The sequence below is a fragment of the Patagioenas fasciata genome, chromosome 2, assembly GCF_037038585.1.
Source record: "Patagioenas fasciata isolate bPatFas1 chromosome 2, bPatFas1.hap1, whole genome shotgun sequence".
NCBI classification, from domain to species: Eukaryota; Metazoa; Chordata; class Aves; order Columbiformes; family Columbidae; genus Patagioenas; species Patagioenas fasciata.
In genome coordinates, this window is record NC_092521.1 from 55400424 (window position 1) to 55418701 (window position 18278).

General features: G+C 36.4%; 1 protein-coding gene across 2 annotated transcripts in view; it reads left to right on the forward strand.

Annotated features, from left to right (window-relative positions):
* VAPA (VAMP associated protein A) overlaps positions 1-16107 on the forward strand; it is a 31921-nt gene extending 15814 nt beyond the window's left edge. Inside the window, exons 2-6 of one of the 2 annotated variants that reach the window (XM_065830875.2) lie at positions 1030-1182; positions 6800-6903; positions 8905-8994; positions 11709-11885; positions 12817-16107. In XM_065830875.2, coding sequence (XP_065686947.1) covers positions 1030-1182; positions 6800-6903; positions 8905-8994; positions 11709-11885; positions 12817-12975 — 683 coding nt within the window. In that variant the 3' untranslated portion in view covers positions 12976-16107. The remainder of the gene's footprint in view (positions 1-1029; positions 1183-6799; positions 6904-8904; positions 8995-11708; positions 11886-12816) is intronic. The other variant, XM_065830876.2, reaches the window with a different exon arrangement.
* Positions 16108-18278: the final 2171 nt, after the last annotated feature.

Sequence of the window (18278 nt, forward strand, 5' to 3'; positions counted from 1 at the left end):
TGTTTTTTTTTTTTTTTTTCTTTAATGGAAAAGTAGGTGTCATGTTTTCAATACTGATGCAAATTATTTTGTAGTAATTTGATGTGTAATTTTTAAATTAAAGAAGGTTCTTAAAACTTAATGTAAACATGAAATATTATTGAATAAATTTCATATTCACATGAAATCCCATTTTATAAGTTATATTCTTCTATTGTCTGTGCAGTCTTGGTTTCAAATGGCACAAGCATAAGGGAGATTAACGTAGCTCAGAACACTGTGAATGTTACTTACTTTTTGTGCTGTTACTATATGGCATCACATGGAGGTGATCTCTGTTGGAAAATGTGCATTTGCAGCTTGATGCTGAAATTAAGCCTCTTGTTTGATCCAGTCTTGGAGGCAATTCCTATCCTGATGGTTTAACATAAGCACAGTTTACAGAATACACTGCATTGAATAGGTAGATCTGCAACTATGACCTTTTTTCTGTGGATCAGTTAGAGCATATGCATAAACAGAGTATCATCTCTTTTACCTATTTTTGAGTTTAAAAGATGAGGTTCAAGTCTATAGGAGCCCAGAAGCACACAAGAAGTTGAATTCTCAAGAGCAGTTAGTATGTTTCAGTATCACAGTGTTTTCTTTCTTTAAACATTTGAAGGAGTTCCAAAGTACATGTTGCTTCTATTCCTAAATAAATATCCAGCAAAATTTACTTCTGCATATAACTATTACCTTCTGGGTATTTAAAATGTTAAGAAAGATTTGGTAAAATGTGCATATCTATATATTAACTTTTTGTGCCAGCAGCTTAAGTCTGTCATACAATTTAAGGGTTATTTGTTTGTTGCTGTAATGTGTATTAGTATAGCTAAGGTGACAGAGCATGCTTTGCATGTAACAGTGTATGTGCTCAACAGGGCCGTGATTTAACTGGCTCTTAGAAGTTTGTTGTCATCAAGTTATATTTTAAGAGTAATTTGTACTGTATAAACAGATGTATTTTTCAGAGATATATGCATATTAAAAAAACCCTCCTTTTTTCAGGTCCCTTTACAGATGTAGTAACTACAAATCTTAAACTACGAAATCCATCAGATAGAAAAGTATGCTTCAAAGTGAAGACCACAGCGCCTCGTCGATACTGTGTGAGGCCGAACAGTGGCATTATTGACCCAGGATCATCTGTTATCGTTTCAGGTAAAAACAAATATACGTAGTTGGAGGTTAGTTGTTTTTAGGCCTTTCATGAGGTTCTCTAGTGACTGATCTTAGAGGCTGTTTGAATTGTGTCAGCTTTTTAAAAAGATTTTTTAAAATAAAACTGTTCCCCTTCATTAATGCAATATCAAGTTGATGTTGAGCTGCAAATATATATGAAAAATCCTCTATACAGAAATACTTGTCATTTGTAACAGTTACCTGCAGCTCTCCATGAAAGGAGAAGAAAGCTGGAAATGGGCAGTGACAGTAACAGTACTTTTTCTTCAAACTACTACATTCATTCTTATGTCTTGAAGTAGGGCATTGCTTGGCTGCTCCCATGTGTTTAAAGTTTAACATTTGACAGCTTATTACATCTAAAAAAAATCATTTACAATTGTAGACTAGTTGTTTTCACCACGGTATTGGTCCCGAACTCCATTGTTTCATAACTCTTTCATTTATCAGAATAGTATAGGTTGTGGCAATCATTAAATTGCTTTTCAAAACTATATTTTCTGTTATTTAGGTAAGTGGAGCAGTTTGTAGCCCTTAAATTTGAAAAATTTAATACGTGTCACTACAGACACACTCCTTATTCTAGCTTTATTTTTTGGGTGAGGGGATTAGGAAAAGAATCCTTACTTTTCAGCAGTGTGAGCCTTGAACTGAGATGATGGTGTGGTTGGGGTGGGTGGGGTGTGGTTGGGGTGGGTCGTGGTTTTTTTTTTCTTTCTTCCGTGAAACTCCATGTAGGTTTGACTTACATACTTCATTCTAGCAGTCTGGAGAGTTTTGATAGCTGGATGTATAGTGATCTAATCCTATACTGTACTGTACAATGTCAAAAAGACCAGGTGTTAGTAATTGTGGGAGCAGACATTCTCAGGAAGACAGGAAAAGACTAGGTATCAGTCTTCTGATTTGGTGAACAATTTTCGTAGGTCATTCTCCTGATGATTTTGAGGTAGAAATCTCCTGAATAAAGGGGATTCTCAAACCAGTGACAATAAAAGGCGAGAAACTGTATTTCTTTGGACTTACGGTATTTCTCGCCTTGGAGAGAGCGGAATCCCCTTTTTGTAGACTGGACTCTTATAGGTTGTAGAGGTCACAAGCAATACAGGTGTGAACTCCTACATCTCCGAGGTCTAGTAAGCTGATTTTTGTAGAAATCTTGGAGAACTGTAGCAAAGCAAAACAGAAACATGAAGCAATCCTCGAAGAGGATTCACTTCCTCAATTCAGGTGCATATCCTTATACTCTTTGGGAAGTTTAAAAGAAGCTGGAGAGCTAGCTTCAGGTGATACATTCAAATCTTGCAAAGAATAACTCAGAAGAATTTTGTATTTATGATTGTTTGAAACCTTAGAGTAACTTTCCTTGTAGGAAAGATACCAGTTTTCTGATCTAATATGATCTGTAGAACTTCAGTATTGCCTACTCTGTGTGGTCCAGCATCTTATGAGTGAAAGAGCATTTTACTGAGAATTGATTCAAGATTCAAGTAGTTGAACGTCTACTTTATTTCCATGTTCAACTTGCAGCCATTTTGTCTTAACTGTGTATTAGATTTGGTATCGATGATCTTTCCTGTGAGTAGTCATACATCACAATCAAGATGTTACCGGAGAGGGAGTTGAATAGATGGAAGTATTCTATTTGTCTATTGTAAAGTGTGTTTCTGTAGTTACAAATTGTCATTGTAGTGCTTTGAATATTTCCATTTATAAATGAGGCAATACTGGAGCTGTAAACAATATTTCAGCTTCAAGTTCACCAATAAAGGGAAACAATATTGTACTGCTTGACTCTTCAGTTTGTGTAGCTGGGAATCTTTGATGTCCCTTTTTCTGTATTACTGGTTCTCCTGCAGGTATTTGGGCACTGTAGCCCCAAGATGCTCTCATGCGCAGTTATTTAGTTACAGTGACTCTGCAATGCTTTTCAGAATTAAATTATCTTCCCCGAAGTGTCAACTTCATCTTTTTGTTTCTAAGCATATAATTTCTTTTGCGTCACTTGGTAAGGCAAGTGCGCAGATAATTTTTCTAGTGACCCACTTTGTTATCTCATCAATCTCTCAACTGAATATTTTCAGTACTGACTCATCTTTCATTTAATTAAAAATAGATTTCTCTCACATTGTTGTGCAGAGAGAAATCACCATAGGATACCATCGTCTGAAACTCTGTGTTCAAAACTAAATGTTGAGGTAGTGTTTGCTGTCTTCAGCCTGTATAATGCATTGTGCTGATTTGGCATCAGACCAGTTTTTAAATTCATTGGTGGAGATGTGATTTAACAGTCATTTTAAGGAAGTCTGTGGCCATTTTTATCGTTCAGTTGTGAATCACTAGGTAACCTTTTTCAGCCAAGTTTATACATTTTTTTCCCCAAAATACTGATTTGGTAAGACTCATTTTTCTTTACCTTGGTGCCTCAAGTTAACTATTTATTACTGTATCATGTATTGCGTGTTGTTAACTTGTTAACAGTTACCTGTTGTTGATTTTTCTTTTCAGAATATAGGGTGCTACACTTCCCCCTTCACAGCTTGCTACTGTTACTTGTTACTGTTCTCCCTTCTGGTTTTCAGACCCCTTTAAGATTTATTTTGTGGAGAGAAAACCCTTCTGTGTAGAAAACCTAGGCATGTTAACAGGAGGGTTGCTTTCATAGCTATTTGTTGCAATTCCCCTGGAAGTGATCTCTGGACTACTCAGGGATTCCAAGTGAATGTTGAAAACTGGGGCTTTGTGTATTCATGAGATTTTCCATGATTACTTAAAACTGTAAAGAGCTTGAAGAGCTCTTTGAACTTGTGGATTGCCTTTTCCTGCTGCTTTTTGATTTAGTCACATTTTCAGCTGTTACTGAGTGGTTGAAGAACATAAAGTTACCCAAGGATTTTGCCAGCATATGAAGAAGTTCTTTGACGATGGAAAGCTGGCTTTGCCATCTTTCAAGTTACTCCATCTGTTCCCTTGGATTTAGAAAACTGAAGTACTGCATGCTGTTCAGTAGTCTGTTGATGGAACAATTCTTAGGGATAAATTGCTATAGCATCCATACCTGGAAGAATCATTTAGTTTGATCAGTTACGTTTTGGACCACAGTGAGACCAATGACTAAGGAAACCTGACTTTTAAACCTTTCCAAATGGGATTTTTTGAAAGCGTGTCAGGTACTGCAATTCCTTTATGTGCTTTATTTGTGAAATATATCTGATTGAGATTATTCACTATGCTGTATGTAATATTTAAGGGAAAAAAATAATAAATGAGAACCATCCTGTAGCAAACACCTGCAACTTATAACTGGTATTTAAGGCCTGAATGTAATTAAATTTAGAAGTAATTGTTTTTCATAGATAGTAGTGAATTTGGAAAGGCCAAGTTAGTAATTACTATACTGTACTTAGTATTTTATAAATTAATGCACTTCAGTCCTACCATGAAGAATTTACTCTGTGTGAAGGGAAGTGTGTTGAACTATATATCCAATGAAGATTCAGAATTGTGGCAAATCTAATTGAATTGTTGAAAATTGCAGCGGTATTGGAGTCTACAGACTGAATTGATTTAGAATGTATGAGAAGGCTGTGCAGAGCATACAATGTGTTGTTCTAGCTAAGTCAGTATTTCTTCTATAGCTTTTTCACTCTAAAATACGTAAATATACAGATACCTGTTGATAGGACTCCATAAGTGTAATTTTTTTTTTTTTTTTTAAAAAATCTCTATCTGAAACTACTTCAACTTTTCTTTTAATTTTGTATAAAGATAGACTGAACTGGAATTCCCATTCTGTGGAAGACAAGTATATGTACACTTGAAACAATTTATCTCTGCAGTTCACTCTGAGTCTTTATCTTCTGGTAGGCCAAGTTGCCAGCGTACCCACATACACATATTTAAATATAATTTGTGTGGTCCTGTACTGCTGTCTGGAGTAAGGCAACTAATTGTCTCTGAAAAGAGACAAGGGAGTAATGTGGTAGTTTGTTTCAGCGTCCACACCGGACAGACAGTATGGTTGGAGGTAGGCTCTGTTGGTTGTGTATCCATCTCTCTGCATAAGTAGTTCCCCAACACTACTATAACAAACATTGTTTATTTAGGTGCTTTTGCAAACCCTTATATTATGCCCCTGCATATGCAGCTATATCCTATGAAAGTTCTAATCTCCTGGTCTGTGTTGTAGATATCATGTTATTTCAGTTCCTTTGAACTAAAGAAACCACACACAAAATAGTGATGCCAGGGTGACCTGGACAACCACTATGTGGTGTAAAAACATACAGTCTGCTCCTGGATGGCCTTGTACAACTTGGATAGATGAAGGTACTGTGCTTCTTTAATTAAAGCTTTCATTTAAAAGTATTTCAGTGATGTAGAAATAATGGAGGCTGTAAATACTGTCAGTGATATACATTTTTCACTGAGCTTGTCCACACTGCAAAATAATAACTTCAGAAACATGAGTGTCTATTCTTGACCAACAGAATTTTCAATTTTGGAAAGCTGGAAGTGCAGTAAAATGGCTGTCATTCAGAAAATCGTAACCTCTTGCATACTCTGCCTCTGGTACTTGTAGCACAAACTATGTTGTGTCAAAAATGTCTGTTTTTTTCTAAATCTGCATTTTGGAGCATGTTGAAACTTGAAAATGCAGAGAGAAAATACATAAGATAAAATGCAAGGAATAGGTATTATGAGTTTTATTTTAATATCTCGCTTAAAGCTGCTTTTTACAGGAAATTAGATTTTGTATCCCATCCCTCTGTCTTCGCTGGTAAAATGTGGTAGAGGTCCCAAACTTGCCATAGTATTTAAGTATGTACTTGGACTTTGGAGTACTTTTGGACAAATGTTAACTCTTAGACTGGACTTATGGTTAAGAATGTTAAAACCTGAATAAAATGTGTTATGTAGATATTACATAACTAATCACAGTAACTCGTTTGTTGGTTTTAAGAGCTCAATTTGAAAATCTTTTAAAGATGGATTAATATTATTAAAGCCCCAGGCAGCATTACCTCCTATAATAACTGTAGTTTGAATGAAGTATTTTAGTAGTTTTGCGCCCAGATTAGATTAATATACCTTTAGAAATCAGTTGAACTTGCCCCAGTGCTTGGATAGATGAAGGTACTGTGGCCTACCTAATGTAGTTGTTTGTTTGTTTTTGTGTGTGTTTTTTTGTTTTAGTTTTTTTTTTTTTTTTTTTCACCTGAGTGACTATTACAATGTGTGATGCAGTTCTTTTAATCTTTGCATTAACTTAATCATAAAATGTGTGTATTCCAGAGGAAAGTCCTGTGGTGTATACTTGTTTTGTTTTGTGTCTTACAGGAGCTGTTTGTTCTTACTTGTATATGAAATGTCTTTTAGCTGTAGTAATTACAGAAATAATATCATCAGCTACACCGGATCTTTCCTCTCAGTACCTGTTGCCGTAGTGTGTATCTGCTCTGTTTTCAACGCTACCTTTGCATTTTAACATTCAGTGTCTGTTCAGTGAGAAACGAATCTAAAGTGCATAGCACCTCTGTTAACAGTGATTAGCTGAAGAATCACAGATTTATGCTTTATTTTTTCTTTTGAACAGTAATGCTTCAGCCTTTTGACTATGACCCAAATGAGAAGAGTAAACACAAGTTTATGGTACAAACAACCTATGCACCACCAAATATTTCAGATATGGAGGCAGTGGTAAGTAAAAATGGGGTAAAATTACTCTTCTGTATTTTCTTTCCTTAAAAATTCAGGTTTAAGTGTAAATGAATCCTGGTTTGGAATTTGTTTTTTGAGAAGAACTTGATTTTTCTCTGAACAAGTATGACTTCCATAAGTGATTCTGGGTTTTTAAACAAAATACAAGCTCAAGTCTTCAAACTTGCCTAGTGAACTGGTTGAATGGAGATAGTGAGTCTAAGGTAAGGTCAGTTCACTGTTAAAATATGGCCATGTTTTATCTTACATGCAGCTAATCTGCAGGCGATAAACAGGTGGTATTTAAAGGAATCAAGAATATGTTTAAACAACAAGCCTGAAGCTGTTTGAAATGGGTACGTTTGGTCTAAAAAGTGTTTAAGTGAAATATTGAATGGGATTATAATGAATTAAAACATTTGGAAGATGATATATCTCTCTACAAGACCAAGTAGCTAAACATAGCACAAATGATGGATTTATTTTGTTTTAATAGAACATGTGGTAGATTCAGTTCTTGGGGAGGATTGGTCTGATGAAAGATCCAGAAAGAAGAGATTTAGGTTTGTGCTTGTTAGTTCAGAAGTAAGGATACCTGTTTCTGACTTAACAAGCTGTCAGCAATGGGAAGGAAGCCTTTGGCTGTCAGAACACACCCTTTAGGGTGTACATGCGCTCCCATAAGCATGTATATTAAGGTGGAAGGGAATGATACACAGGCTTTTGTCTCCAGAGGCTGTTTCAAGGAATGTCCAAGTTTAAACGGGTATATTCAATCTTCACTCAAGACAAAGGAGGAGAGAGGAAAACAAAGGATAAAGATGAGGTTTTATGAATCACTGAAATCCACTAGACCTCTGCAGATTGAGAGTCTGTCCACTTATATGGAGGCAAAGACTACTGTGGCATTGTTCTTTGCTGGCATCAGTTAGATTTTGTTGTGCTTTTGAAACATGTAGCTAGAAAGTTAACATCTACCTTCCTTGTTGGTCTGGTTTACTTTTTATTAATATGCTCTGATAGCTCTTGATTATCCATGGTTAGTGAAGCATAACTATTTGGTAAGGATATAAAAATCTGCTTTATAAATACCTTTTAAATAACCGCTTTCTCAGTGTGTTCAATATAGAATACTTAGAAATGGATCTTGCAGAAAATTGTTAATTGTAGTTACTGTACAACTAATGCCACTGAAAAAAGAACAAAAAAAAAAAAGGAAGGATTATTCTAGTCTGTAAGACCTGCAATTCTAAGGTAACTTCAGAGGATCTATTGTTGGAGGAAAACTTCAGATGAGTCTCTGAGCCTAGAGATTTAAGGCAAACACATGAAGTGTATGCTTTGAAAGTTGATTGTCAGTTGAGTGGAGAGACTCCAGTTTATTTCACAATTATTGAAATATATTGAAAGCCATTAGATTAATTTACTTATTTATTTTAAATAAACAGCTTTGAAAAAATCTCTAGGCCCATATTGTAATGTATGATGCGGTAAAAGAAGGTACTGGTTAAAAAATCTAAAATATGAAGAACTAAAGAAATTTACTCTGGAACTAAATATAGAGTCACTAACAGATGTCTTTCAATCTTTTGTTTAAAATGGCTGCCTACAAGACAGGACATAAGAAGTGCATTTACCAAAGAGTGATAGAGCAAGAACTTTGTTCTTAAACAGACTCAGAATATACTTTTTCCTGATGGTGTGTTAAAGGAACTGCTGTATTGTTCCCTCCCTATCCCCTACAAACCTCTGGATCCATCCTTGCATTCAGTTTACTCATTTCCATTTCCAGACTTTAATTTTACCATTTCTAGCTTTCATTACTTTGCACTAGTCAAAGTGAACAAAAAAACATTGTTCAGAAGTAAGTTTTAAAGTTGCAACTAAGGTGAGGACAGTATTCAGCTATATAGGAGGCAAGCACTAAGAGGAAGCTTATGAACTGTTCAGATATTTGCATGTGTCTGGCATGTTATGTAACTGTATTAATTGTTGTTTTAGTGGAAAGAAGCAAAACCTGATGAGTTAATGGACTCCAAATTGAGATGTGTGTTTGAAATGCCCAATGAAAATGATAAACTGGTAAGTAAGGTAAGAGTAAGAAACTATCCTACACTGACACGTAGGATCTCATAGATTTTTTTTTTTTTTTTTTAATCTATTTGATGTGTTGATTAAATGGATTGTAGGAATTTGTACTAAATCAAACAGACATAGAATCATAGAACAGCCCAGGTTGAAAGGGACCTTCAAATACCATCTGGTCCAGCCTTTTGTCAGAAGGGGAGCACTCTGTCCAGTCACATCTTAAAAACCTCCAACAACAGAGACTAGTGCCAAAAATTATTATCCTTTGTTATTTTTATTATTGATTTGCTTTAGCATTTTATTGCTGTCAGATTAAAAAAAGAGAATCTTCAATACTGCATACAGTGAAAAGTGAATAGCATCTTATGCTTTTTAAAGTATTAAATGCTTTTCAGTTTTAAAAATTTTATTTCTAATTCAGCTGAGTTAGAAAAGGAAGTACTGATTAGAAATTAATTAATACTTTGGGAGTCCTAAATGCATTTTTAAGGTAATGGTAAAGACAAATAAACAAGAAAGACAAAAAAAATCCCATTACCTCTTTCAGGCCTTTGCCTTCAGTATAATGTTGTGTGGGTTTTTTTGTAGGTTGTTTTTTGTTTGTTTGTTTTTTGTTTTGTTTGGTTTTGTGTTTTTTGGGGTTTGGTGTGGCGGTTTTTTGGGGTTTTTGGGTGGTGTGTGTGTGGTTTTTTTTTTTGTGAAGGATAATTTATGAGATGCAGCTTCTTATTCACATGTAAGCTGCCTAAGTATGTGTTAAATGCTGAAACTGTAAAGGTTTTATTATCAAGGCACTTATTTGGCTTCTTTCTGTGATTTTTTTTTTTTACCTTCTTGTTAAATTACCTCTTAGATATTAGAAAAATTATACTTGTTTTAAATTTTAAAAGATGTATAATATAGTGAGAGAAATGTAGTGGATTATACTAAACTACCTCCTTTTGTACTTTCTTTGACATCTTCCTAGTATTGACTGTACATAACATTTGTATTTTTCTGAGTAGCAGCCTAGGGTAGCAAAACCCCGCTTTAGCAGTTGATTTAGTCAGTGCCTTAAACCTGGCAACGAGAAATCTGCCAAATCCTGAGGGTAAGCCTCACTTGCTACCTCAAGATATGAGGTAGCACCAGGATACAAATATTTCGCTCCAGTGAGCAACAACTTCTTTCAGATGCCTACCAGTCAGTGGGGTCAACAGCAGAAGGAGGTTTCCTCCAGGGAGATAAGTCTGCAGTGAAATTCCAGTGCTACTAAAAGAATTCAGTTCAGCTAGCAAACCAATTAAGAAAACCCAAACAGATCCCCATCTGCTTACTCACGATATATATATCTTGATCTTTTTAAATCCAGTTAGGAGTACCTGTGTGGAGTAGCAGGATCTGTCTCTTAGGCTGTCTATGGCTGCATTGCAAAAAATATAAAATGCTGTAGATTAGAACTGCTACTTGCATAAGAGTTAAAGAAATCTTGCATCTTTTTTTTAGTTGCTTTGTTTTTACATAGATGTATTTACCTTTTAATAGATTTTCTGTTAAATGTAGTACTTACCTTGGACTACTTTGGTTATGAAAGATACATTATGGTGGTGGTCTAAATGACATGGTTTGTTCAGCCTGAAGAAGAGACTGAGGGGAGAGCTCATGCAGTTACAGCTTCCTCACAAAGGGAGAAGGAGGGGCAGGTGCCAATCTCTTCTCTCTGGTGACCAGTGACAGAACCCAAGGGAATGGCAGGAAGATGTGCCAGGGGAGGTTTAGGTTGGACATTAGGAAAAGGTTTTTCACCCAGAGGGTGGTGGAGCACTGGAACAGGCTCCCCAGGGAGGTGTCACGGCCCCAAGCCTGACGGTGTTCAAGAAGAGACTGGACAGACAAATGGTGTGAACTGTGGGGTTGTCATGTGAAGGGGCTGGAGATGGACTCGCTGTTCCTTGTGGGTCCCTTCCAACTCAGGACATTCTGTGATCCTATGACATAGCTGCATAGCTAGGCAAGTATGAATATAGAAGTCTGAATCTTCATATTGAGCTGTTTCTGAGTGTATATCGATATGAATGCTGTGTTTTTGCAAATGATAACCTGGGCTATACAGTTGAATCCATTGTATTATAAATGTCTACTGAAGATCATTATGTATTTTGAGCAGAGCTGTGGGAACTGGATTTTTAATTTTATTTTTGACTTTGATACAGCTTTTTATGTGACTTCTCATTTGTATTCAAAATTTATAATGCTGTGAGACTGAAATTCCATGTTTGTGCAGTCACTTATTTTCCTTCAGTAAGAGGAACTGTAAGTGCAAAATATTTTTACCATACATACTTCATATTGGTTGGTGACACAACCTGTTTTCTTTTTACTTTGTTTTATTTCTTACCATTGTAGGATTAATTTCTTCCTCTTATTTTTTACCCTCAAGCTCAAATGCTGTTTATGGTATTTTATGCCATCTTTTGGATGCCTGCTGGATCAGTGTTAAGCAACTCAAGTATTAATTTTTGTCTCAGTAGCATGTAGTACCAAATGTAAACAGTGCAATCTTCTCTTCTTAATATTTGAGCTAATCAGAATTGAACTGATAATGGACGTCTTTGTTCAGATTACTGTAAATATAAGCTTCATTGAACTAGATTAGTAACTGGATTGTTTCAGTTTTAAGCTGTGGATAATTTTTCTCTAGGTAAGTAAAATTCTCAAGTCATTCTTGATATTTGTAGAATGATATCGATGCAAGCAAACCTGCCCCAGTACTGAATACATCTAAGCAGGATGGACCGATACCAAAACCACATAGTGTTTCACTTAATGATACTGAAACAAGGAAGCTAGTGGAGGAGTGCAAAAGACTTCAAGCAGAGGTTATGAAGCTGACGGATGAAAATCGGCACCTGAGAGTAAGTTCTGCTTCCATGTTTATATTGAAGTGACTTCACTCTTCTTGATTGAAAGGTCTGGTTTGTAATTAGGCCAATAGATATGTATTCCAGAAAGTAGGTACAACTCTTAACATGTCAGGATTGATTTCTGATATGATTTTATGGTCCTGTGTATACTGTATATTTTAAACTCCTTAGTGATTGAGATATTGTGATTGTCTTGGATGAGATCCTGAAGCTACGTAATTTTCATCTTAACTGAAATGGTGCAATTTAAGGTGGTCTTAGTTATTTTAAGTCTCAATTGGAGATATGGAATTAGTAGCTTTTAATAGAGGTGCATTATTATTCATTCTTAAGAATGAGTAAATGAGATCCAAAGCAGTAACATTCTGTATCACAAATTGTTAGTGAACAAAAAAAATTACCTTTTATGTAAAGGTGTCATTTCAGTAACCTATAACTAGTCAATATGTGCCTTTATGTTACTTTCTGTATGTTTGCTTTTGGTTATCTGACAGTTTCATTGACCATGGTAGCCCTATAAAGAGCCATGGAATAATGATGTCTCCACACCTGTATTTCTGGTGACATTGGAACATCCGGAGAAACACAACACAAAGGAGATGTTTCTTCTTAACAACAAGGAATTACTGGTATTTAATTCTGACACATAGTTAGTAAAAGTTGGATTCTTTGTTGTGCCCAGCAAGAATTTCAGAATCTTTCTTAAACAGAGCATGGAGAGAAACTAGTGGATTACTTGTCCTTATTTGAAATGTTATGGTTTGCTATGTTCATATTTTGGATTTTGTTGTGGTGTAATGTTATTTTTTTTTAAACTTTATTTGAATGTTCACCAGTAAATGTGGCCTTTGAGTTCAGTTTTTACAATTATAAAGAACATGTGTCCATAATCTTTTTCCATCTGTGTTTTTCCACTCCTCAGGATGAAGGCTTGAGGCTCAGGAAGGTAGCGCACTCGGATAAATCTGGATCACCCACAGCTTTGGCCCTCAGAGATAATGGCTCTAATTCTCTTCCTTCACTTCTTGTTGTAATTGCAGCCATTTTCATTGGATTCTTTCTAGGGAAGTTCATCTTGTAGAAAGAATGGGTGAGAGAAGCATGCAAAATGCAGCTTCCTTTTTTTTTTTCCTTGCCAGAAAAAGATTTGTTTACCTACCACTTCATTGGTAGTATGGCCTAAGTGGCCATTTTTGTGTACAGCGTCATAACAGGCTTTGCCTTTAATGATCTCGCACGGTTAGAAAACACAACCTAAAAAGACAAACTGTTCGGCTACTGGACAAAATTGTACATTAAGTCATCAATAGCAGGTGTCAGTTGCACAGTCAGTCCTTTATGAAAATTCATAAATAAAGAATTGTTCTTTCTTTCTGTGGTTTTAATAAGAGTTGAAAAATTGTTCAGAGTCTTGTAAATGTTATTTTAATAATCCTTTGAAATTTTATCTGTTGCTGTTACCTCTTGAAAAATGATTTTATTAGATTGCTAATCCCACTCATTCAGGAATATGACAAGAGGTGTACTGGGGGAAATGGTGCCTCTTACTGTGTAAATTTTCTCCTTACCTTACTTTGCTAATATCATGGCAGAATTTCTTTCTTATCCCTTGTGAGGCATTGTTGAGAGTTCTTCATCCTTACAATCCTGTCCCATAATATTTAACATTACAAAACAAATAAAATTGTTAACGGATTTTTCTGCTGGGTAGCTTGTTTGTGTGTGTTGTGCTTTTAGAAGGGATTCCTAACAAGTTCATTGCTCATGGTAATTTGCTACTTGTAACAAATGGCTATTTTGAAGTTTATTTGCCTAAGTCTCTGGCTTAGACTGTTGTAACTGAGGCTTCGGGAAAAAAAAAAAAAGGTTTCCATTCCATTTGTTTAAAAAAGTTAACTGTTTTCTAGCAGCTTTCAGCAACAGAGAGGATGATTATCCAACTTGTTTTGGGTCAGAATAATGTAGATATGCAGCAGGTACAAATACCAGACATGAATGTGTTCAGTATACTAACAATTTGCTTGGATTGTGCAGGAGTGTGATAATCAGCCTTCTGTTCCATCTTTGGATCTTCTGGGTGTCTTCCAGGAGTCAACATTATTCTTTGATTTCATAAGGGTACTTAATTCACATATACTAACTTGGTTTATAATTCTGTTTTAGCAGATATTCAAAAATGCAGTTTGAATGATTCAGACACCCATAATGAATTTCATGGTGCAGAAGAGTTGATATTTGCTAAGTGAGCCTCAGTTGCTCACCTTTTGAAAACGAAAATAATTTTTTATGCAACTCTTGGGAGATCTACCTGTGTTAACCATGTACAGTTAGGTTTTAAAGAATGCATTTTTGGGGGTCTGAAATGCTTCCCTGCACTTAATCTTATGTCTTGCCTCATCTCTCAATATGTCATAAAAACACACAGTAGTATTGGAACAAAATATTATCTGTACTTCTGACTAAGCATAATCCAATACAGGGAATTACTTGTAAACTGAAAAATTGCAGAAGGGGTATACTCCTGTAAGCAAAATTGTATATGCTCTTGGACAGCTTGACTTGATGTGGTGCAGCTAAGTGTGTCAGACCTTGGTATATGCACACCTTATGTAGCTGAGAAAAATGTTCTAGAGAAGATGTACGTTATCTTGGTTGCCTTTGATTTCTAGTGTGTTTTTTTTAAAAGAAAACTCTAATTACATCATGTTCTATCATTGCTCTCTGTGATAAACTTTTTTATAAAGCCTTGCATATGTGCAAGGAAGATGATGAAGAAAATGCAAATACTGCTTATCTTTTCACTTAAGCATGCAAGCACAGATGTTTCCAATTACTTGTTCCAGTGTCTTCATTTGAGTCTCCTTCCATCCCAGTGACTGGAAAAACTATGTTAAGGTCTTGATTAGTTTGGTCCCACTGGTTCAGAATGGTGTAGTTCTCCTAATTTTTTTCTCTAAAAGAACATTGCCACGTCAAAGTTTCATAGCCTGTTCCAAACTGATTACGTGGAAAATAACAAAAGCAATAGTGTGCAGGCTGTTGTTTGCTTCAGACAGAGCAGTCACTCCTGCATTGAAGGGTAAAAAAATAAATAAAAATAATCCCCTGGAAGAGCTTAAGGTGCTTACAGCATAGTGTATGGAGGTTTTCAAGGGTAACTAGCACTTTCAGGACTTGGGAGCAGAAAAAGGAGTCATTGCTCAATGCAGCTGACTCAGGTTTTGATGTCTGGCAGCAGAAATAAGGTAAAAATAACAACAAAATCAGATTGAAATAACTTGTTTCATAAATAACAAACAGGTGGTGGTAAAACTTGGTAATGGTTTAAGTAGTCTTTGAAGTGAAAGTGTGCAGCGGTCTCGTAACGATTGTACTTACTAATGGTATAAAGAGACTGTCTTGGTTTCCAGTAATCCCTTCATAGCTGTATATAAAATGTAATGCTAAAACTATTTTGCTCTCAGGAGTCACTTTGGATGAGATCAACTGTATTTGGTGAATTCTGTAATATGGATTAAATTGTTTGTCTTTGTTCCTGAAATGGTTAGAACTTCTTGCTTTGTCTGCCTGCTTACTTGTGTATGTAAGCACAGGGTAATACAGTCTCTCCACTGCTCCTAGTGATACGATCAGATGACGAAGCCCATAAAGTCGTATGAGGCTAAATGTGTAACTTCAGTTATATATGCATTGCAGTTGCTCTTCTGATTTCTCAAAAGGGCAAGATGGAAAATGTATACAGTATCAAAGTAGTATTTTAATTTTTTTATGAATATAGCACTTTAAAAAAGGGTAGTATGATGGTTCAGGGGAAAAAATGCCTAGTTAAATAGAAGATACAGCTTCTGTAGTAATTCTGGGCACCAAATTTAACCCACTTAAAATATATGTACGTATGAAATTCATGTAAGAAGAAGTTATTTGTATCATGCACAAGTTTTTTGTGCACTTCTACTCATTCTCTAAAAGCTGTTGACAAACACTATTGCCCAGGCTTGCATGTTTCTGCTGCTATAATTGAAGCCGATTTGCATATAAGAAGCAACCAAACACTAGTTTGAAAATGCATTGTCTTCTTGGGAAGAGGGAGGGTGGAGGTGGAAGATGACATTTTGCCAAAGGGGATAAGACAAAGTCAATAAGCAAAACTTATCTTTCAGGCCTTCTTTAAAGATATTAAAAATTGAAGTGTTAATAAACCATTAAAAATGTAGTAGTGTCCTTTTTATTTTGGAGCTTTTCCCGGACTGTGTATGGTCTGTAGGGTGCTGATAGTGGGTAGGTGTATCTAGTCCACTTTGCAGGTGGTGTGGCTGCCCTGCTTCTACGTACTGCTAGTAAATGGCGTGAAACTGCCTTGGATGAAGAATCGGTGCTGAGGTGAAGAGCAGGTGCCTGAATCCAGGCAGCACTGAAGATGTTGATGGTTTCTCAGATTTATAGTAGTCGTCGTGACACAGAGTTTCCTGTTTGGAGTCCCTAGGTATTTATGCTGGAACTAACTTTCTGGGGCAAACACTTACTTCAGTCTTTGGCAAAAGACAGAATACAGAACAACCCTAATAAACATTTACTATAACATTGGAATGCCCTGTTCTTCGTGTTTGCTGGTGGGATAAAATTCTGTAGCTTCTTTTTAGCCATGTTGCTGTGAAAGTAACAGTTCACTGCTTTGCTTTCTGCACTAGTTCCTGTTGAGCAGCTTTGTGGTGTAGTTCTTGGGAGACATCCCCATGTAACACTGACCACTGCTGCCAGGGAGACTCTGTCTTTGCTGATCTTGAGCTTCTGTGGCAGCTCTGGTCTGGTGGCACATTTCAGTGTTGGACAAGAGGGGGAACTAAATGCAGGAGTCAGTTTTCACACGGGTTTGACCACTTGCAGGAAGAACTGAAACTAGTGGCCATGAAAGACCACCCCCATTCCTTTACTTCCTGTCTGAATTTGTTTTCTAGGTGTCCTCAAATAATGTAACTAAGCATATTAAAGTTGGTATATTGTGGTTTTCTTTTTGAATGGAAGTTGCGTGTGTTTAAGAAAGACTTCTATTCTGACTGAGCTGTGTAAGCAGAGGTAGTGGTGGTGGTGTCACCTGTAATTGTTTGCCCTCTAGGTGGCAAATAGCTATGTAGAAATGAGGTCTTGTGCAAAAGCAAAACAAGTGATTATTTTGTCTGGTTTTCTCATTGCTGCTAGATGGTAAGGTCAGTGCTTTTTCCTTTTTTCCTGGGAAAAGGGTTTGTGTTTGTGAGCTGGATCTAGGAACTGATTTGGATGAAATACAATTCATAGGGGATGAAAGATGTGGTTTTAACTAAATTGTGGTATAAGCATCTTCCATCATGTTACAGTGCCACTTTTTGTAAAGCTTGGTACCAGCTTGTGTAATGTTGATAACACTGCCAGCAGGGTATTGAATCACTCCTTCTGTGGTAGCTACTTCTGTTTCTGGCAGTGGTGGACTGATGTTCTTCCCTCCCTCTTTGGGAGAAAAGATTTAAAGGGTGTTATGGTATCTAGGCAGTGAGGTATAAGACAGCTGTTATTATAGCTAAGCAGTCTGAGCTCAGACACTTGAAACAAAAATTAATTGAAAGGTGACTGAAATAGTTATTATTACCTTGTAAACTTCTGTATGAGAAAAAAGCATTGAGGTGGATTGTGTGTGGGTTTGGTGTGGTTTTTTTTTTTTTTAAGTCTCCTTATCATCCAAGTTCTGCAAAAAAAATGTAGTCTGGAAATAATTATTTCAGGATGTTCTTGTAAGTTTTATCTTTTTACTCATGCTGGTGCAGGTTCTCGTGCATAGGTGAATTCAGAGAGCTCACGGGTGATCAACATCTAGACTGTTCTCAGAGTGGGTAGTAATTAAATAGCAATATTTTGAGTGTCTCAATGGCTCATGCTGGCTTTGGAGGTCAGGAAACTGAGACACCTGTCTCACATCTCATGTGGGAATTTAGGAGCAGTTGGTGTCAAGTGAAGAAAAAGTATAGTAGGAAGAGACGGTCGTGGCACTTAGGGACGTGGTTTAGTGGTGGACTTGGCAGTGTTAAGTTAATGGTTGGACTCGATGATCTTAAGGGTTTTTTCCAACCAGCCTAAATGGTTCTATGGGAAGAGCAAAATGCACTACTCCAGAAGTGGCTTTGTTGATGGCTGTTAAAAAGGTCTGTACGTGCTGCCTTCTCCCCAGACATATGCTGGAAACTGCTGTAGCCTTCTCCAGGAACAGGGCTTTCTCTCCAACCTCGGGCTGTAAAGCCTCAGACATGGTGACCAGTCTTGTAAACAGGAGAATGCCAGGAGAAGGGTTTTCATTGTATTCATGCTCACTATTGTCTAACATCGAATTTCCAATGCAATCTTCATGGTGCTGCTTTC